The sequence below is a fragment of the Lemur catta genome, chromosome 2 (assembly GCF_020740605.2).
Source record: "Lemur catta isolate mLemCat1 chromosome 2, mLemCat1.pri, whole genome shotgun sequence".
Lineage (NCBI taxonomy): Eukaryota > Metazoa > Chordata > Mammalia > Primates > Lemuridae > Lemur > Lemur catta.
The window spans coordinates 13588114-13610856 of NC_059129.1; the positions used below are offsets into that span (position 1 = coordinate 13588114).

Here is a 22743-nt window from a genome sequence, read left to right on the forward strand (position 1 = left end):
TATGCCCCTGCCTCTGACCTGTCATCTCAGAATGTCCTCTCTGCCTAAGTACGCATGCCAAGTGCCCAGTTACCCTGACCCCCAGGTACCTGGAAGAAGGTCAGGCGGGCCAGCAGGTCAGCCACGTAGCCCCCCAGCGGCTTTAGTGATGGGTAGGACTTGGCCGCCCACATGGCTGGCACTTTACCCACGAGCATGCTATTGAAGACCTCCTCCAGCTCTGAGGACATCAGGACCTGTCCTTTGATGGCTCGGCCAAGATCGATAAGGCTTCTGCGAACCACTTTGGTCAGCCTGCAAGGACAGAGAAGCTGGCTGGGCCTGGCTCTCCAGTCGTCCCATTCTACCCAAGTGCACTGACTCTAGGTATCCTTTTACTTTCTCCCCTTTAAAAGGTCAGATAATTAATGTATAATCATTAGTCAAGGAAAAATTAAATCACCTATTACACCCCCCCACCTAAAGATAACCTGGATGTATATTTTTCCAGATTTTCTCTGTATAAGCACAAAATATTTTTTGATGGGATCTTACTATGTTACCTTTTTGCAATTTGTTTTTCTCTCTTAGCATATAGGGAACATCTTTCCAATTCAATGAATAAAGACCTAAAGTGTCCTTTGTAATGACTGCAAAATGTTTCATTTTGTTTAACTCTTCCCCTGTTGTTGAAATATATTATTTCTAGATTGTTGTCAGTGTAAACAACATTGCTAGAAACAGCCATCCATATATCAATCTTTGTGCAAGTTTCTAGTTATTTTCTTACTAAAGGCTTTCTGGGTCAAAAGGTGTGCACAGTTTTGAGGCTTTTGATTTATATTGTCAAAGTTGTTCTTTTTAGAGACTATGAGGTACACACCTGAGAAATGGCAGCTGAAGGGCAGCCCGGGAGAATGGCAGCCAAGGTTCACCTGCCTCTCCCTCTGGCCTCTATGTCCTGAGGCCCAGCCAAGCCAAGAGGGAATTCACCTTAGGGTACCAAAAAATCTACCACCAGAAGGAGCTTGTCATCTCCAAAGATTTATAGACTCTCAACCAAATGGACAGGAGAATGATCAAATGCAGGAAAAGAATTTCTGCATGTGTAACCTCTAAACGTTCATATCAAGAGGAGTTTGAGTTTCAGACACGTGCTTTCTAAGGAGTCAAGGTACAAAGCTGCCATCTGAGGGATGACACCACAGATCTCTGTTATACCCAAAGGATTACTTGCAAAACTTTTCTTTCTATTCTTGCAACTATGAGCTCTGCTGGTTTCAAGATTTTAGTATCCAAGGAAAGAACACTTGCCCCAAAAGACACAATCACGGTTTCCCTGAATTGGAAGCTAAACTTATCGCCTAATCATTTTGGGCTTCCCCTACCACTGAGTGAACAGGTTAAAAAAAAAAAAAAAGAAAAGGTAGTGGGGAGGAATGTTAGAGTTTTGCTTGAAATGATTAATCCTGACCATCACTGGAAAATAAGATTGCTATTACCCCATCCACTCATATTACAATGGCCAGTGGTAAAGGCTATTGAAAGCCCCTGCAACCACTGAGGAAGAGCTCCACTGGCCTTAGAGAAGAAAGGGTGCAGAGGAGAGAAGCCACTAGGCCTGGTGTCTGATTGGACAGACTAGGACTATAGTCCATCGTGCCAGGGTGTCTGGCTCATACCCCACACCTTTCTTAGTCCCCTTACAACCAACTGCCTGTAGACACTAGAGAATAACCCTAACACTGGGGAAGCTGAGAAACTCTAAGAACATTCCTCCAGTTACCTAGTCCTCCAGAGTCAAGGCTGTCCCTAAAACTGAGCAATGACCCAGTGAGGCAAAACAGAGACAGCAACACGTGGAATATCTGGAGGAGCAAGAACTTTGGACTTGGAGGCAGAAGTGATGAGTGTTAGCCTGCTTGGCTCTGAGACCCTTGAGACCTGAATCAAACCACTGTCATCTCTGGACCTCAGTTTCCTCACCTGGCCTAGATGGTCTTTGGTAACCCTTTCAGTTTTGACTATTTAGAAATCAAATCAAGGTGATCCCACTGGGCTGTATGCTATAGTAACTGGAGGAGAAGAGGGACTAGAAGAGCAGGCCACAGACCCTTGGCCCCATGGCCAGCCAATAACACCCCTATCCCTGCGACAGAGGCAATGGGATGAACTTCTCCCAGCCCTTTCTACATTCACTCTGATTTCACATCTTGGTTAAGCACCTGGGCTCTGGAATCAGACTGGGTTCAAACTCAGTTCTCACACTGAATGACTGTGCAACCCTGGGCAAGTTACTTAACCCTTCTGGATCTCAGCTTTCTCATCTGTAAAATGGTGGTGGAGGGATTAATAACTGTGCATATTTCAAAAGACTATTGTGCGGGTTGAATGAGAACCATGCATAGTGCTTAGAACCATATCTGGCACTAAGGGCTCAATAAAAGTGGCTCTGATGACTACTTTTACTATTAGTTTGTGGTTGGTAGCAGTTTTAGCGTAACTTTATAGATGTCACATGAACGAACGGGAGAGAATGAAGAGGAGTGCTTTCACCCTGAGTCAACACCTGCTGGGGGTGGCCCTATTTATAGCCCTCCCTATGTGTGGGGCAAACCACTTCCTCTACACAGCAACCCTTTTCAAGCAACCCTCTCAGTTACTGCCCATTAGGTCCTCCCCCTCCCACTCCAACTCCCAAGATTCCAGCAAGACCATCCGGCCCACCTGTTGAATCTGATGATCTCCTGCCTCAGGACAGTGTTCATAGATTCCTCGTAGACCACAGGGTACAACTTCATGACCTCTTCTAGGTCAAAGTCTTTGGGAAGCTTGGAGAGTATGTCCTGGGCTAGCTCCTCAACCACTTCCTTAAAATGCAGGCAGTAAGAGAGGTGAGTGAGAAACAAGCCCCACAGGCTGTGGCTTTGTCTGGGTAACCTTGAAGTAGGGGCATCTGTCTATTCAGACATGCTATGTAGGACCTCCTGGGAACTCTCCTACAGAAGCCAATTTTTCCCTGGGGTGGGGAAAGGAGGGAACTCATCACCCTACCAGCCTTGGGGAGGACATCACCCCTTGGCCCAGAAAGTAAAGATGCTGAGCAATGAGAGCCTTGTCCTCACACCTGGGGCAAGGGCCTCAGGGCCAGTGGGTGAATTCCTGCTCAGCCAGGTAGGCTCAGGGCAGCACTGATCCTGGGTGAGGGTCTCCCAGGGCTCTCATAGCTGGCCCCTGACGACCAGCTCCTGGAGTCTGTGGGACTCTCTCTCAGTACCAGCGACATGGGGAGCAGTAGGCTATTCCTCAGCATTGAGCCAGAAAAGCCCAGGGCACTGGGCTTAGCTGCATAGGGAAGGGGACAGGCCTAGAGGCTCGAGGAGGAGAAGGACCTGGGTGTGAGTGGGACACAGAGCTCCACCACCCTGTGCACGTGGGAGGCTGGGATGTACACGTCCTTCCCTCTTCCCACTGTGAGGGAAATTTCCACTCCTACATTGGGACACACCAACCAGGCTGGTTTCCCTTCATACCAATGACCACTTACGGCACCATGAACCAAATCAAGAAACCAAATGAGCAAGTTCCACAGCTGAGAGGGGTTGGACATGAGGTAGCTGGGAAGGAGGAAAAGGGAAGGGAGGGATGGGGGTGGGTGGAGTCAGGAGACGGTGGTTCTGGGTCTTTATGAAAGACCTGACACAGCTCATTTCCTCTCCCGGGGGTCGTTTCCCTCTCACTTGTAGACTGAGTAGGGTGACTACTTCAGTGCTTCACAAAGTGTGAGTTGTGACCGCTAGAGGTACCCAAAATGATTTCAGGTGTTTCCAGTACACAAAACAATATGATAGTGTTGAGTCACAGGGTGAAAAAGCTACTCTCTTTTCAAGTTTTGGCCATTCTTCCTCTTTTCATTCCTCTCAAAGAAAAGGCGCAGGTTGGTGACAATTTCACAGTTCTGTGACACTTGCAGATCTCCCCCACCTCCTGCCCCCTGCCCTTTAGCAAGAAACCAGTAAGGCTTCAGCCAGCCACACCGTCTGGAAAGAACTTCATCACTGTTTAGCTTTCATTTTCTTTGTGTGTCTGTCATGACTTGATGGAAATGATACTGGGTTTTCCACTTAGGGTTCCAACGTGCAGTTTTTGAAATAAATGTTTTTAAGCAAAACACAGTTAGTTCTAACATATTATGTAAATGGAGTATAGGTGATACATGGATATAGCAAGAAATCACAACGTTTATACAGGAATAGTGGACATTTTGGAAATCCTTGTTCCCTTTCAGTTCTGTATTTAAAGACTCTCAGAGGTGAGACCAGAACACCCATCCCCTCCCTCAGGGGTCTGTCAGGCCTCCACTTTCTGCCTTCTTGGTCATCCTGCAATCCTGTGTGCCCACTAGATGGAAAACTGCCCGGGAGATTGGCTCAGGTCCCCGCCCCAAGCCCACTTACCTGCGGGGACTTGCCACTCCCTCCCGATTGTCTCGGCAGCGTCAGCAGCACCCCTTGAAACAGCTGGTTGGTTTCCTGCTTGTCTTTGGTGATGTCCGCGTTCTCGTGAAGGCCAAACACTTCGGGGTGGGCCGTGATGGGCAGGCTTCTGAGGTAGTCGATATAGGTCTGGAAAGGAAATCTCCAGTTCACATAAACGCAGAGACTCTGGGGTCCCACAGATGACTCAGGGCTTAGCTGTACCCGATCTGAACAGGAATTGTTACCGAAGACTCGGCACTTATCCTCAAGGCCACATCAGAAGAATGAGAACAAACGGTTTGGGGAGGAGGAAAGAGAAGGTTTATTACTTTGTCTGCAAAGGAGACAAAATGGTGGACCTTGTCATCTCAAAATCCAAATTTCCTGAACATCAGCAGAAATACAGAGCTTTTAAAGGGAGGGCCCCTCAGTTCTAGGCTACTGTGGTTAACTGTTCTAGTCATCCCGTCTCTGCCAAAGACAAAGCCTGCGGCCTCCACCAGCCACCCATCTGGGGAGCTGGTGCCACCTGGGATGGCTGAGTTATCTCTTTTAACAAAGGACTTAACCTGCATCAGGGTTAGGCTGCAGTTCCCAAAAAGAGTGGGGGACATTTGAAAGAGACAGAAAATCTTTTTTTTTCTTCAGGCCATTCCCTCTATTATACACTCACACTGTATCAGTAGCACAGGCCACACACACACACACACACACACACACACACACACACACGCACGCACAAACACACACACACACACACACACACACACACACACACACACACACACACGCTGGGCCCACACATCCCAAGCTCTTCCTCATCCAGTTTTCTGGGGAGTGAGTATGAAGGCAGATGGGGCTGAGTATCTCTCCTCCCACCACTGGCTTCCTCTCTGCTCCCCCACGATGCCTGGCTTTGGAGTCAGACAGAACTGGGTTTGGATCCTGGCTCCATCACAAGCTAACTGTGTAACCTGTAAGCTTGTCATCTGAAACCCCAGTTTCCTTACCTGTAAATGGAAAGACACATGAGGTTACAAAGGAATCAGGCCTTGGCATGTAACAGGTGATCAATGAAAGTAAGCTCTTTTTCATCCTTCCTCCATCTTTCTTGTATTCGTCTTCCCTTTCTCATTCCCCATCCAGTTTTTCTGTCCCTCACCTTTTGCTACCTTCTGTGCCTTTGTCTTCAGGCAGCAATTTCCAGTCTGCCCATGACTGAGGGTTCATCTTAATCATCTTGCTCTCCTCCACGCCCCATCTGGATGGACCCCATGTTTTGAAAGACCTTTTCTATCAAATACTCAGCATTCATTAAACAGTCACAGTGCCTCTCTTGAAGACTCTTGGGGAATATTGGAAATAGCTTATGGATCCAGGTCAGAAAGCCCTAGGTAGCCCCTGAGCTCTCCTTTGCCACATTGCAGCTCCGTAGCCATATGGGGACTACTGAGCCCCTGTGGGAGAAAGAGGTGGCCACCCTGCCCCACTCCTCACCTGGTAGGAGTCGTGGGGAGGGATGTAGTAAGTGTCTCCAGGAGCAAGTGCATAACGGTCCTGCTCGATTTCCTTACAGTAGAACGTGGACAGAAGGGACAGCAGGAGACGCCTGTCTTTGTCATCAGTCACTCTGCCTCCATAATTACATTCCCCTGGGGACAACCGACAGAGGGAGAAGTTGAGCCCAGGGATGGTCGTAATGAACTTGGTCATTAGCCTGAAACAGGGGATTCTTCCAGCCAAGGAGCTCTGCTGGCATACAGCGCTGCTGAAGCTATGCTCAGCTTGGGAAGAGAAGGCATTTTTGATATTATGGCTGCTACAAAAATAATATATTTCACCACATTAGAAATTAGAAGAGAGAGATAAACCGAAAGAAAACAATACAATCACTAAGAATTCCACCAAAGATAACTATTACTGTTTAGGCATCTTCCAGACATTTTTTTTTTGTGTATGTGTATACATACACGTGAAAGGCATTACAGAAATGTGGTTTAGGGCATAGACTTTGGCGTGAGACCATTCTCAGTTCCAGTTCCAGCTCTGCCACTTAATAGCAGTTTCTCATTGGTTGAAAAATGGAGATAACTGCAGTATCCAGCTTACCAGGTTGTGGTTAAGACTGAGATGACGTTTATAAAGCATTTAGCATGATTCTCAGCATACTGAAATAATTCCATTAATGATAGCTATTACAAAGATATATATTTTAGAAGATTGAGATTATCCTGTGTATACTGCCTTGGGGTATGATTTTCCCCACTCTGGTACTTCCTCATTAATATCATTCTCTGAGACTCAGGTCTCTACAAAAAAGAATTAGTTAATTCTTTGGAGAAGACATCAAATCCAGCTCTGCAGCCCACAACACATTTCCCAGCTGGTCCAGATTCAGGGTATGTAGGTGCTACCTGGTATTTGGCAGCTGAGGTCAACACACTAGGTCTGCAAGGAGAAGACACATGTGTGCATGCATGTGTGTGTGTGTCAGGGGGGCACAATGGCTCCCTGCAGGATGGCCTCAATCCCAATTACATCCCGTTCCAGAAAGAGGCAGGGTCTACAGAGAGGAAACAGTAGGTAAGACCCAAGTTAGGGGGTGAGAGGACTCAGCTTTTCTCGGTCCTGGCTTGGAAGGGTCTAAACGTCTTGGAGCAGGATCCTGGGTGGCTGGCTAAGGAAGAAGCAAGGGACTTAGAGGAAGCTAATATAGAGTAAGTTGAGCCCTACAGAAGCTGTTTTACCTTGAGCAGAGACTCCTGCCAATTCATGCTGGAAATGCAGAGTGGGTGAGAAACGGACCTTTAATGTCTTACACCCTTGTTATTTGGGGGTTGTTGGTTACCTCAGCCTAATTAGCCCATCCTGACTGGGACAATTGGAAAGTGACTAGCTGGCTGGCACAGTTGGGGCAGGTTGGTTTATGACCTGTAGGCAATTATCTACTCAGACCCTATCCCAGGGCAATTATGCACTCATTCTGGTCTGAAGAGGAGCCGTGGGACATGCGTCGGCATGGCCTGGAAGCCCGGGAATATGGCTCCCTTCTTGGGAGAAGTTCTTTGGCCAAACTAAGATCCATTGAACTTGTGCTGTGTGTCACCTGGGTTTTGTTTTAGGGAACACCATACTGAGTTAAGATCAGTGTGACCTTCTACAACTGAACTTAATCACTCTAAAGCACCGGCAATAAACTGTGGTCCAAAAATCCAATTTTTCAACCTTGGCCCTGCGAGCATGTTGGACTGGATAGTTCTGTGTTGATGGGGCACGCAGGTGCCAGGAGCTCTCCTGTGCATTGTAGGATGTTTAGCAGCATCCCTGGCCTCTATTCACTAGATGTAGGTAGCGATAGAGTCCTGTTAATTGTGACAAACCAAAGCATCTCCAGACATTGCCAAATATCCCCTGGGGGGCAAAATCACCCACAGTTGAGAAACACTGCTCTAAAGTCTCAGTCTCCTCAGCTGTAAAATGGGGTTATGAACATAGAGCACATAAAATTGCTGTGAAGACTCAGTGCATTGATTATGTGGATAAAGTGCCTGCTGCATGCTTGGAAAGCATACAAACTCCTTAACATATGGAGATGAAGAGGGAACTTGCCTGTGATCTTAAAGATGTCCTAGTTTTTTAATTAAGCTGCATTTTGACCTTTGGTCATGATATTCCATTTATTGAGCACATCTCTATTTTATCCCTATCCCTGGGACTACATGGTGTGTTCCTTGAAGGTAGTGACCAAGTTTTATACATTTACATTCTTCTATTATACATTATGTATGTACTGGGTGACTAATAAAAGGTTGCTGATGGATTGCTTTAATACAAAACAGCTAGTGCTGTTTCCACCTCAGGATCACTCTGCCAGAAATGCTTTTTCCTTCCCTCTCCCACTCCTGTTCTTCTTCCACTTATAAAACTCCTACTCAACCCTCAAATCCCATCTCATGCCTTCAGGAAGTTTTCATGATCATTTCCTCCCCCCACCCCTGAGATTTAATCATTATTTTGTCTACTTCATAAATGTTTCTCTTGTTGAACTTATTACTGCATTCTCATTTATTTCTTTATATTTTTCTCCTTTTGTAGACTGTGAGTCCCTTGAGAGTAGGGATTATATCTTAATTTTCTTTCTTTCTTTTTTTTTTTTACAATAACCAGCATGATGACCAGAATTAGTAAGAGCTCAATGTTTGTTGAATTAATGAGTCAGTGAGTAAATAAGGGAATGAGGACAGGGGGCAGAAGAGCAGGAATGTGGGACATGACACTGGAAGTTTACAGTAGGAAAGACTCTCCCATAAATACCTGTCAGGTAGGTCAGAGCATCAAATGGCACCTCCTTGTAGTCATTGAGAAACATCTGAATCTGCCGCATACTAATCCTAAGGTCAGATTCGTTGAATTCATAAGGAATATTCCAACCTGCACGAGGCAGAGAAGAATTAGAGGCTTCAGTGCTGAGAGCCCTTAATTTCCTCTCAGAGATTGTGCCCGTGGAGTTAAGCATCATTATGGACCAAGAGCCCCTTTCAGCCCCGTGAATATCAAGCACCGCGCCAACTATTAGCCTTGACATTTACTGCCAACGTGGGAGCCATTCCGCCCGAGAAAACATCCATTCTAAAATCAATTTCCTTATGGACCTCCCCATTTGTTAAGGAAGATGTTAACATCCTGGGATTTGTGGAATGAGAATTATTCAGCCCGGCTGGAATATTGTGGTAATGCACAGAGCTCCAAAAATAACATGAAAGCATAGCTAGAGAGCAGTAGCTGTGATTGGGCAACAGAGCCGAGTTGGTTTTGAGAATTCCCCTCCTTGTGCTCCTGGGAAAACTGCATGGCCAGCCTTGAAGAAATGACTGCTTGGATTTCCAAGGGTATAATGATAAATGCCCTCTGGGGCCAGACAGTGACATACGAGTGTGTGTGTGTGTGTGTGTGTGTGTGTGTGTGTGTGTGTAAACCGGGCCTGGTGCAGGACACCAGAGTATGGGGGGACCTGTGCTCAACAAAGAGGTTTAATTTCCTCCTAAACATTCATATTCAAATTAAAAATACAACAAAATAATAAAATGTGTGTCCTGGCAAACGGAGTACAATGGGACAGTTGGTTGTGGGCCAAAGAGTTGCAGGGCCTTTTGGAGGCCTGGCGTGGATAGGAGATGGGTGGTGGGAGAACAGGGTGTCAGAACACAGGGGCAGGGGGAGGATCCCCTGGGGCCATCTCGTCCCCCAGGGCCAGGGTGTGCAAGTAGAAGGAAAGGAAGGGGATGGTCAGAGGGAATGACCGGGAGGACAACGTGCCTCCTTTTGTAACCCCAAAGAATGGCAGAGACTACCTCAAGGGAAGTCATTTCAAGGCCACTGAACAGAATCAAAGGCAGCCCCTAGGTGACAGAAAGGCAACCCAACCCTCGGACCGTGATGATATGGGATTTGTATTTAGCAGTTTGATGATCTGCTCTCACACAAGAGTATTAAGTTACTCATAGTTAGGCCACGGATAGGTGATGTTGATAAGGAAATATATTTTTATTTTTTTGAGAGGAAGCACAGATAGTCGTCCCAGATGTATTTCTGTCTTTCGTTGTCATGCACATGTAAAGAGAGCTGCCCAGGATGTTATAAATCACCTGATAACAACTCCCTGGAGAATGGTTGTTGTCTCTGAGACAGGCAAATAAACGCCAAAACGATAGACCCTCTAGTTCTCTCATTATCACATTACTTCAGTCATGAGGGGACCTCTGGTTTTGGAGACTCACCTCTTTCCCTGACATTGACATTGATCTGGTTATGGAGTTGCCAGACTTAGCAAATAAAAATACAGGACGCTCCGTGAAATTTTAATTTCAGTTAAATAACAAATCATATTTTGTATGAGTATGTCCTAAGTATTGCATGGAACATGCTTATACCATATTTTACTGGCAACTCGGAGTGCAGACTTGAACACACACCTATAAACACGGAAGGATCACCTGTGATCCTTCCCCCAGGCAACCCAGGTGTGCTGTCATAGCTTACCCAGGGGCCCGAAGTTTCTCCTCTCTTGAACGACGGCATGGAAGAAGCAAAGGCCAAACAACAGCTTTTGCCACATCACTGCCTTTGTACAGCTTTGGAAGAACATGGGGTCCGAGATGGGGTCATTGAGGTAGGAGCGCAAAAGATTGGCTCGGAGCCCTTTGGGGGGCTCGTTGGTCATTTTGATCCCATTCTGAAGTATGCTGACTGGAAACTTCTCTGATGGATAGCTGGTTAGCCAGAGTCTAGAAGAACAACAGACCCAAGTATTTAAAGCAATGCAATAAGTTATACTGAAAAACAGTAACAGCTACCATTTATTAAGCACTCACTAGAAGCCAAAACCATGCTAGGAACTGAATATAGTCCTTTTACTTCCCTGAGTCCTCACAGCCACCCTGTGAGGGGGGTTTACGCTTCCCTTTTACCAGCGAGGAAACAGAGGCAAGGAAGGTCAAGGGGGTTTTTCAAGGACATGCCACTGGGAAGTAGCTGAATTGAGATGTGAACTCAGGACTCTGACTGCAAAGCCCCTGTTCTTAGTCACCACACCTCACTCCTCCCCTGTTGGAGTCTCTTAGCAGAGATTATGGCTAAAGCACTTCACTAGGCACCTCTGTTTCTAGCTTTCAAACACTCACAGCCTTGCTGCTGGGGGGAAATGGGGACCGTGCAAGGGATAAAAGACAAGCAAACAGGATACTATGGTACAAGGTGTTATAAAGTCAAGACCAAACGGAGGGAAGAAAATAACGAGCCAGGGGTTCCATGGGAAGAAGAGGTTTCAGTGTGTTGGGGGGAGCCAGGCAAACACCAGAGAGCAAAAGTCACAAAGTGTGGCCAGGGAGCTGAATCCAGCCCATCGCCTGTTTTTGTAAATACACTTTTACTGGAACACGGCTAAGCCTCTTCATTTACCTTTTGTCTGAGGCTGCTGTCACCCTACAATTGCCTCCAAGTAGTTGTAACAGAGACAATACGGCTCACAAAGCCAAAAATATGTACTATCTAGCTCTTTATAGAAAAGTTTGCTGACCACTGCCTTATAGGAAATTGTATTTGAAATGGGCCTGGAGAAATAGGGAGTTCTTTCTTTAAGATACAAAAGTTTATCTGTGCCCATAAAAAATGGGAACATATGTAAAAGTGTTCAGAAGGAAATAAAATTGCTAATTTTATCACCTATAGGTTAACATTTTGGCATATTGCATTCCAGGCTATTATTAATTTGGTTTTCCTACCCAAGCTCATGTTACATATACATCACGGCCTCCTGTTTTTTGTTTGTTTGTTTGCTAGACATTAGAGAGATTTTCAACAGGGTAGATTTGGGGATGGGAGGTCAGGAGAGACACAGGACACAGGCTGAGCAGCCATGTGGAGGAGGGAGAGCTGGGACGTGATCAGGCTCAGTGGGCAGTTGGCTGTGGTCCAGGCACAGGGCTGGGAGGGGGAGAAGAGGCCATAAACTGGTGGCGTAAGCCCTGACTACAGCCTACAGATGGGTGATGTTCGGCTCATGCCACGTGAACCCACACAACCCTGTAACATATTTGTAAAGTAGTTGCCAACTTTTAAAAATCTAGGGCTTTTATTTAAAACTGTAGATTCCCACTTTCCCTTTAAAATCATCTGCAGGCCAGGCACAGTGGCTCACGCCTGTAATCCTAGCGCTCTGGGAGACCGAGATAGGAGGATTGCTTTGAGGTTGCAGTGAGTTATGATGATGCCACTGCACTCTAACCTGGGCAACAGACTGAGGCCCTGTATAAAAATAAATAAATGAATGAAAATAAAAAATATATAAATAAATAAATAAAACAAAATCATCAGCAAATCTGATCAGAAGAAACCTGCATTCCTGCATGGCGACAATTAGCTAGTATTAAGCAGCACCTGCCCTTCTCTCCAGGGCACGTGCTCCCAGTTCACCGCAGTCCTCACCATTCCCTATTGTCTGATACTGAGGCTGACTGCCCTTAAGGATTGCTGATGTATTGTGGAAAGTGGACTGTTTCTTGTGTCCAGCCCTCTTCACTCATTTATGTTACATGCCTGGCCACTGTAGGCACCTGAGGTCACGACTTTTGGGTTAGGACCATATTTTAGTAGACCTTAAATGTCAGCATGAATAATTTTTTCTTCCTTAAGTATGTCACTGATGGTCAATGAATCCATGCATCATACCAACCAAAGAGCACTCTTGAAACCAACAGACTTTCCTTAAACTCTCCCCTCTGGAAATCTTACATGAATACAAATCAACTGTGACCTAATCTGACTTCGTAAATAAGCACCAAACAGACATGACTGTTTTAGGCAGACATGACTAAAATGAAAATAACCAGCAAGCTTTGTTGCCTAGAGCAGGGGTTGGCAAACTTTTCCTGTAAAGGACCAAATGGTAAATATTTTAGACTTTGTGGGCCCATGTGGTCTCTGTTGCAACTACTTGTAGCATGAAAGTAGCCATAGACAATATATGAATAAGCATGGGTGTTTTTCAATAAAACAATTTATGGACACTAAAATTTGAATTTCATGTAAGTTTTATGTGTCTTGAAACATTATTATTTAGGTTTTTTTTCCCAACTATTTAAAAATTAGTTTGCAAGCTGTACCAAAAACTGGTAGCAGGTTGGATTTGGCTGACAGGCCATACTTTGCTGACCCTTGGCCTGGAATAAGAGAATCCCTGAACATATGAGTTCAAAGGGATTTTAATGTCTGTCTGGTTCATCTCATCATTCTGTGAATGCAAAAACTGGGGCTCAGCTTTGCTGGGCTTTAAACTTTACAAAAACCAAATATTTATTTCCCATGTTGATTAAAATTCCATGGATCCCAAGAAATATAGGATAGAGGCAGGACAAATGGTACCATTTGTACAGATAAGATTTTTTTTAGGCAAATAATAATTTTAAAAAATCAAACTTGTCGACATTTAATCTACCTTCCCAGACACATCTCCTATTACCTCCTCCAACAACTTTTCATAGCATATACCCCCGAGTCATAGGATAACTTCTTAGTATTCCCTTAATACACTTCTTTCCTTTTACAAATGCTCTCTCTTTTGCCTGGAATATCCTTCCTGAAAAACTCCTATTCATCTTTCAAAACCCCAGGTGATTGTCAGGCCTCCAGGCCTTCCTCAACTTTCCCATCTTTTTTCTGTGCTCCATGGTTCTTGTTCAAATAGCTAGTATAGCAGGTATTACCTGGTGTCGATGTCATTTATCTATGGGCTGCCTTCTCCTAGACTGAGAGCTTCGTAGGGGCATGACTGGGCTTGTTCATCCTTGCATTCCCAGCTGCCAACATGATGTCTGCAGGTTGGGTCCCAGAGACAGGCAGTGGTGGGACAGCATCTCACCTGAATTTGACATTGGTGCTCTCAGGAACAATCACTTCTTCACAAATCTTCTCTAGTGCAGGCATCCAGCTTGTGGCCAGGTGGCAGTTCTGTAAGACCACCCAGGTCCCATCTTTGATGGCATTACTGATCATTTTGGCAGCAATAGGGCCTTGGCCTTGGCCAAGGGAGATGGTCTGTGTTTTGGTACCTCCCATGCCAAGATCATCAGCAAACTTCAGCAGCCCTGAGACCAGGAAGAAAGGGGGCTTTTGAAAGAGGACAGGCCACCTAAGACCATTGTAACAATAACAACACAAAAGGAGGGGTTACATTAAAATTTTGGACTCAGAAACTTACTGGCTTATGTTAATTACAAAATAAGCATCTCTCTGTGGAAGATTTAGACATATGGTAAGATGATGGATGAAGCTACAGTCAACTTCCCTTTTGCTCTAAACACATAGACATTTTTGATTAAAAAAAAATTACCCAAACTGAAAAAAAAATCAGGGTTTGAAAGAAAGAGAAATTCCCAGGTGCCAAACATGAAGAGGAAAACTCAAAAATAGAGAGATGAGTACATAACCAAACAACTATGAACTGAGTTTTTACTAATTTATTTTAATAGGAAATATATGCCTTTGTACAGTGAAATAAGTAAGTCTCTTTCACTGACCCCAGAGGTAGCCAGTGTTATTAGATTTGTGAATCCTTCCAGAGATATTTTATGCATTTAAATAAATGCATATATATTATTAAACTAAGGAGTTGAGATCTCCCAGCAGAATAGAAAACGAATCTATTCCTGTTAACAACTCAAACCCTTCTATATGTACCAATGATTTCTGGAAAAATACACAAAACTGGTAACAGTGGTTAGCTCTGGAAGGGAGAGGAGGAAGACGTACCTTACTTGCTCTCCATACCAGTTTTCTCAACCTTATCACAGTTGACATTCTAGGCCGGGTCATCTTGTCCTGGAGGAGGCTGCCCTGTGCACTGTAGGATGTCGAGCAGCATCCTTGGCCTCTATCTCCTAGATGCCAGTAGCACCCCCAAGTTGTGACAATAAAAATGTCTGCACATGTCGTCAAATGTCCCCTGAGGGGGCAAAATCACCCCTGACTGAACCACGAGCTTATATCTTTTTGCCTTGCTTGATTTTTTTTTAATTACATGTGGTATTAATTAATTAATTAACTTACTTAATTTAGAGATGAGGTCTCACTATGTCGCCCAGGGTGGAGTGCAGTGGCTATTCACAGGTGCGTTCGTTGCGCACTGAAGCCTCAAACTCCTGGGCTCAAGTGATCCTTCCACCTCAGCCTCTAAAGTAGCTGACACTCTAAGCGGGTACCACCACACTTAGCTTCTAATTATTTTTAAAAAATTAAAAATTAAAAAAATTAAGAGAAAATGGTTAAAGGCAAAGGTATAAACTGGCAGCCAGCAGGCTGAATCTAGCCCTGGGTCTGCTTGACCTCATAAGGCTTAAGAAAAAAAAAAAAAATTAAATGAGTTACCAAGATTTAAGCATGGGTAAGTTCTGCATTTTTTTTTTTTTTTCTGAGACAGAGTCTCACTCTGTTGCCCAGGCTAGAGTGCCTAGCTCACAGCAATGTCAAACTCCTGGGCTCAAGCAATCCTCCTACCCAGCCTCCCGAAGTGCTAGGATTACAGGCATAAGCCACCACACCGGACCTGCATTTTTAATTTCTCTTGAAAAATCAGATGATCTGGCGATTCTGGGCTCACATTCCCAGATGGCACAATTCGTGGGTGCTAAGTAGCAGCTGCCCCCTTTAGGCGGGAAAAGAAGTCTTCAGTTGCTTCACCTTAGCTTATTAACTGGTTGGCCTTCAAAGCCATCTGAGTTTGAGATCCCTGCTGTAAGGGACATGCTATTGCTCTCCATTCACACATTCTGGGCTTTTTATGTTCCTCATACAACATTCTGTCCTTACCTGCCATTGGGTCTGCGCCTGGAGACAACACGAAAATCAGTGGAGCACAACAACTGGAATCATTGTAGGATCCCTGGAGATCAAATGTAGGGGCTTCAATGAATATCCTTCCCATGTTCTCAGCAATGAACTCCCGAACGGCCGGGACCATTTTGTCAGGCCGCAAACATCTGAGGATCACCATCCTCTCCAATCCGTGAAGGAATCTCCAAGATCCAGGAAATAGCTCCTCATGGGGCCAGGCTGAGTCATAGATGGACTTCCATTCATCTAGATATTGTTCCAAATGTTCCATCAGGCCTTTCAGTTTTGGTAAGGCGGATGCACGGACAACCTCCGACCACGCCTTCTCAGACAGCCATTCAGGAGCTGGGTTAGGGAAGGGGTTATCCAGCGCAACGCCTCCAGTTAGAAGGAAGTACCAAATTTCCTCATTAATTTGCTTTTTCTCTTTCATGATGCCAATGGTCAGGAGGAGAGAGAAGAGAAGTTTGTCCTTCTCAAACAAAGAGCGGCACACATTGTTGTAGATGCTCAGGGTGAAATGCTCAATGATGTACTCGATACGCAGATCCAGCTCTTCGCTCTTGGTGCTGTGGGCCAGGGAATGCACGTAGAGGTTTATGAACCATGTCAGGGAGTACTGGTACATCGGCTCGATGTTGGCCAGGTCAGAGATACAGAAGAAGATGGTGGCGGAGTGGACAGCCACTGGCTTATAGCCCATCCGAGTCTCATCAATCTGCGTTTCTGTCATGGAAGCTATTTTCTGTTTCTCAGAGATTTCTTCAGATAGCTGTTTGGAGGACGACAAGATTTTGATGGCAGTTTCGTCCTCAAGGATGTTGCCCTCAGACAGGGAGAGGACCTCCAAGATCTTATCTTCAATTTCCTTTAGCTGCTGCTTGTTCGTGGCACTTTCCACAATCAACTTGTTCTTTATCTCTTCTAGTTCTGGCTTCTCCTTGGCAGCCACTATGCCCAGAAGTTGATCTTGGAGACCCAAGGGGGTGATCATGAAGTTGAGGAGACAGACTTTCACGGCAACTTCTGGGAGGTAATGTGGGTTCCTCAAACGCGTCGTGATGTATAACTTAAAATCCCTGGAGTATTCAATGATGTTTTCACCCAGCCTCATGTACTCAACGCCTTGCTGCTTGAATGTTGCCTTGAGCAAGATGGGTTCAATAAAAGCATCTAGCTCTTCTCCAACGTTTTCAAGTAAGACAGGGGTGCCAAACTGCAGAGCGTTTTCCAGCATCCTCACATAGTTGCTATCAGAGAACTTGATGACAGACAGTTTATTTGCTTTCTCCATGTTCTTAATCCACTTGTTGGCCTGCCCCTGAGGGTCAATCATTAAGGCCCAGCGTCTGGAATTGGACACAATGATGCCATTGTCAATGGAGAAGGAGTCAATGGGAAGGCCAGCAATCTGCCATGCACGGATTTTTACAGGATCCCCTAATGTGTTGCTGAGACTGAAGTCATTGGAGCCAGGGATGACCTTGTCTTTACATTGAGTCAACCACTGATTTTGGCACTGGGCCCGATACTCCACCGTAAAGGCACCCAGGTAAGCCACGGTCCCTGAGGACAGCAACACGTCCCCTGTCAGATTAGTGTAGCGGATCCCCAGCTGCCGGGCCGCCTCTGTCCATCTGTCCTTCTCTCCCCCAAGACCACTGATCAGCTTCTCTGCCCTGATCAGCTTTTGGGAGCAGATTTCAATGTTTTCCTCCAAGGTCTTTTTCTTGGTGTTCATCTTCTCAAAGTCATCATTCAGGGCCTGGAGACGGTCTTCCACCAGCTTCAGCTCTGCTCGTTTCTGGTTCAGCTTCTGCATCTGCACGTCCAGCTTGCCCTCTGCCTCCTTCAGTCGCTCCCGTTTGGGGGCCACCACCTTGGCCACGCGATCATATACCTCCATGGCCCTCACCCACTTGCACAGGCCCTCGCAGGCAGACGACACGTTTTTAATTACAGCTGGCTGGAATTCTGGGTGATCGATAAACCTTTCCCGAATCCGCTTCATGATCAATGGGGGGATGTTGTCCTTATCGTATGTCTTAAGGCTCTCTAAGAATTTCAGATCCCCAAGGATCTTTCTTGATACCCCCCAGTAATCTTCTATCATCTTACCTATTTGGTACAAGAGACAGAGATCACAGGCTGTATTAAAACACTCTGGCTGAGACTTAAAATTCTGCAGTGGCTACTGCTCATATTTGAGAAAAAATCCAAGTTCCTCATCATGGTCTGGGAGACCCAGCCGGCCTCACACACCTCATCTCTGCCTCATTCCCTAGACTTGGGTCACCAAGAACCTTCCTTCAATACCTCCATGATCCCAAGTGCTTCATGCCATGAGTCCTTTGCCTATGTTGCAAATGGCATCTAGCTGACTCCTGACCAGACTTCAGGCTTCACTTTAAACCCAACCTCCAGGGAGAAAGACACGCTATTCAATAAATGGTACTGGGAAAATTGGATAGCTACATGCAGAAGAATGAAATTGGATCTCTATCTCTCATCATATACAAAAATTAACTCCAGATGGATTAAAGACTCAAATTTAAGACCTGAAACCCTACCCATTCTAGAAGAAAACCTAGGAAAAACTCTTTTGGACCTTGGCCTAGGTAAGGAATTTATGACTAAGCACACAAAAGCAAATGCAACAAAAATAAAAATAAACAAATGGAACTTAATTAAACTAAAAAGCTTCTGCATAGTGAAAGAAATAATTAACAGAGTAAATAGACAACCTACAGAATGGGAGAACATATTCACAAACTATGCATCCGACAAAGAACTAATTTCCAGAATCTGCAAGGAACTCAGACAACTCAGCAAGAAAAAACAAAACAAGTAACTCCATTAAAAAGTGGGCAAATGACATGAACAGGCATTTCTCAAAAGAAGATAGACAAATGGCCAAGAGGTATATGAAAAAAATGTCCAAAATCTTGAAGGATCAGAGAAATGCAAATTAAAACCACAATGAAATACTGTCTTACTCCAGTCAGAATGGACATTATTAAAAAGTCAAAAAACAATAGATGTTGGTGTGGATGTGGTGAAAAGGGAATGATTATACACTGTTGGTGAGAATGTAAATTAGTACAACCTCTATTGAAAACAGTATCAAGATTCCTCAAAGAACTAAAAGTAGATCTGCCATTCGATCCAGCCATCCCACTACTGGAGATCTACCCAAAAGAAAAGAAGTCATTATACCAAAAAGAAACCTGCATTCGTGAGTTTATCACAACACAATTCACAATTGCAAAGATATGGAATCAACAACCGATGAGTGGATAAAGAAAATGTGGTGTGTATATATATACACATATATACACTGTGGAATACTACTCAGCCATAAAAAGAATGAAATAATGTCTTTTGCAGCTATTTGGATGGAACTGGAGGCCATTATCCTAAGTGAAATATCTCAGGAACAGAAAATCAAATACTGCTAAGCTTTGAGTGTGCATAGTCATATAGAGTGAAAAATAGACATTGGAAACTCAAACGGAAAGAGGGTGGGAGGGGGGTGAGGGTTACCTGTTGGGTACAATGTACACTGATTGGGTGATGGGTACACTAAAGCCCAGATTCACCACTATATTATATATACATGTAACAAAACTCCACTTGTTTACCCTAAAGCTATTGAAATCATAAAATAGTCACCTCCACAGAAAGGTTTCCTTAGACTTCTTTTATAAGGCGGGGGGGACCCTCTGTACCTCCCCCAAAAGTTTCTTTTATCTCGCTTGCTAGAAGGTCCATTCCCTTTATTGCATTTATTGCAATCTGCAAGTTTTCCTTTACTTTTGATTGCTTACCTCTCCCTCAAAGCTGTAAGCTCCTCCTGTGTTTACTAGAATCTGGAACAGCACCCAAGACTCGGTTATCAACAAATATGGATTGAATGAATGTTACCCCATTATCCCATTCAAAGATGGAGAGGGCAACAGAATCCCCAGCCCATGGGCGTGTGTTTTGAATATCTTTCCCAAGTCTGGGAGGCAGGCTGGCTGGAACGCAGTCAGTCCTCCTGGGGATGAATTGTGTGAGCGAGTGAGGCTGTGGTCTCGTGAGAAAGAGCGAGGGTGAGGGGAGCGGCTTGCAGGCTTACAGCTGGACAGAAGGCTACCCATGGCCTGCCCAGAAACAAAGCCAGGCCCTGATTCTTTGTAGCAGCCATCACTCTGACTAACAACTAATCAAGTCAGTTCCGATCCCATCCTGGAACAGTGCTCCCTTTGTTGACATGTTGGAATAAATTTGGGAGATTTTTGGCTCATGGTACTTGGCAAGTTCAGGCTCATCAAAAAAGTTGTACTCTGAGACATGACATTGAGTATGACAGGCCAAATGTGGCCCACTCTGAATTGCAAGCACAGTAACCAGACAAATGTTTCCCACGAAGGTTTTTGTTTACATTCTGGAAAATGATCTGCTCCGTTTAAATGCAAGGGACCCCCAAACTAACGCATTGCTCCATTCCAATATACTCACTAAATTCTCTGGATTGGGTGAATAATACACAGTTTGCTTTAATTTTAATTTAACGATGGGTTCTGTGCTGATCTTCAGTAATCCAAGATGACAACTGACATTCATGACCTGGCTATGCTTTGTGTATCTCAGCAGGTCTCAACACTGGCTGCATCTTAGAACCCCCCAGGAGCTTTAAAAAAATCCTAGTGCTCAGGCAACATCCCAGATCAATGGAATAAGACTCTCTAGGAGCGGTGCATGGGCTTCAGCATTCCTTAAGCTCTCCAGGTGACTTCAGGGTACAGAAGTCCTGGCTAGCTCATCCTTGCTCAGGCCAATTTACTAACTTACTATACCCCAGCTGCTTCCCTAAAGGATCCTCTTGTAAAGTCCCACTCCCTGCTCAGCTGTTCCTGATCACCTTTGCATCTTCTTCATGTGGTTGTTGGGCTGAAACCGGCCAGAGAAGAGGGAATACTAAGCAACACGAAGCAGGAACCAGAGGGTTTCAACTGAGAAATTAGGGATTTCTAACATTTCAGAAGGAACGAAGGAATAGCAGGACTTTCCCCAGGACAGAAAGACTCAAAGGGCAGGAAACTGAACTGGAGGTGGTTTCTAGAGGCCTTGTTCAGTTCTAAGGCAGGGGTCTTAATATAATTCCCTACATCTAATTTTAAGGAGAATGAATATTCACCTATTAATGTTTCTAGGCTCAATGGTAGAAGGAGCTTTCCTTCCTCCCTCTCCTATCCCTTTCCCCCCATTTCTAAGTCTCTGTATCCTTTCTCTCTCTCTGTTTCCCTGCCTCTGTCTTTCTCCTGGTTTCTTTCCCTCCTGGTCTCTTTCTCCCTATTCATTACTTTTTTATGGGTTTGTGTGTGCATGTCTGTGTGTGTCCAGCTGTCTGGGTCTCTCTTCATTTATCTCTCAATCTCTTTCTCTTTATCTCATTCTCTTTCTTTCTCTGGCTCTCTTTCTGCTTCTCTCTCTAGCTCTGTCTCTCACCCACACACAACCCTGTGTGTCTTTGCTCCACACCAGGCCTTATGTGAACATGACCTTCGTGTTTGTATTATAACACTTTGTAGGCAGAGCTCAGCTCACCCACAGATACCTGCATTTTCCCAACTGATCGAGAGGACAGAGGTTGGTGAAGAAGTATGAGAGAGGTCTCTGGTGCACATGCACATCCTGGAGCCTCTCTTAACTCCTCCATCCTCAGGGATCCTGCCTGCAGGTCTGGGGTGGGGTGCTGGCACCCTACTGCCAGGGGAGAGCAGCCTGGGCAGGCATCAGGGTGGGGTGGGGGCAGGGGGGGTTACCAGTGCCACTGGGGTCTGGCTTCCTCTCTGGTCTCAGCCCTTTCATGACACAGATGCTCTCCATGACCAGCTTGACAGGGCCTGGTGGGTTCTGCATCGACTTCACCAGAGAGATGTCTGTGGGGTTCAGGGTGTCCAGCGCAGCCAGCGCAGCCTCGAGTGCCGGCATCGCCTCAGCCAGGTCCCCCTCGCATTCGATCTGCAGGCAGCACAGGGACAATGGGGATGAGTGCCAGTGCCTGGCACACTGGGGGCGAGGCAGAGCTCCACTCCTGGAGGAAGCAGAGGAAGCACGTCCTGCCCAGATGTCCTTCAAGGATGGTGTCTCCCCTGGAGCTCCGCACTCAAGGGTGGCTCTGACTGTTGACAGCAACAGGGATGCCTGCATGGTCTTTTGGGGCTGTGGTTTGAATGTCCTGAACATTTGAGCATTTACCTTGCTTGTGATCTTTAAAAAATGAAGCTTTTGGGTTTAACACATTCTAGAGAGATATATGAATTGGGTGACTTCACACCCATTGATCAGGGTTGAGAGATGGAGCAAAGAATGAGGCGTGGAGAGGTAGATGCTTTTGCATCAGAGTCACGGAGCAGCATTTAGAACCTCCCATGGTCAAGCCCACGCCCAGAGATTCTGATTCATTCAGTCTGGGCGGGGTCTGGGGACCTGCAGTTTTAAAACTCCACAGGTGACTCTGACACACGGATCTGTTGAGCAACTTCAGCTGACACGATCGAAACACTAAAAACAAAGGGCAGGAGGGAAGAGACTTCAGTGCCCAGTGAAGCAATGGCTACTTAAAGTGTGCTGTACCTGCTCAAAATGATCATTAAGATGATTATATGACATTTTGGAAAAGTGTTCATGATAGGATGTTAAGTAGCGGGGGGGAGGGGGGGGGAGTATGATGGAAATCACAGTGATGCTATGAACGCAATAATGTGAAACCATCCGTGTGTATAGACAGGGACTACAAGGAAACTTCTAACTGAAGTTGCAATTGAAAAGGTGTTAAAATTGAGTTCTAAAAAATTCTTTCATACGTGTTGTTACAACATTTGTTTCTGTGATAAAAACAATTAAAAATGGT

General features: G+C 45.3%; 1 protein-coding gene across 1 annotated transcript in view; it reads right to left on the minus strand.

Moving 5' to 3' along the window:
* DNAH3 (dynein axonemal heavy chain 3) overlaps nucleotides 1-22743 on the minus strand; it is a 123366-nt gene that overhangs the window by 3071 nt on the left and 97552 nt on the right. The window contains exons 52-60 of the mRNA XM_045542748.1: nucleotides 21653-21851; nucleotides 15819-17960; nucleotides 13873-14098; nucleotides 10497-10741; nucleotides 8772-8888; nucleotides 5955-6109; nucleotides 4437-4604; nucleotides 2707-2849; nucleotides 90-294 (exon numbers count right to left, since the gene is read on the minus strand). Coding sequence (XP_045398704.1) covers nucleotides 90-294; nucleotides 2707-2849; nucleotides 4437-4604; nucleotides 5955-6109; nucleotides 8772-8888; nucleotides 10497-10741; nucleotides 13873-14098; nucleotides 15819-17960; nucleotides 21653-21851 — 3600 coding nt within the window. The remainder of the gene's footprint in view (nucleotides 1-89; nucleotides 295-2706; nucleotides 2850-4436; nucleotides 4605-5954; nucleotides 6110-8771; nucleotides 8889-10496; nucleotides 10742-13872; nucleotides 14099-15818; nucleotides 17961-21652; nucleotides 21852-22743) is intronic.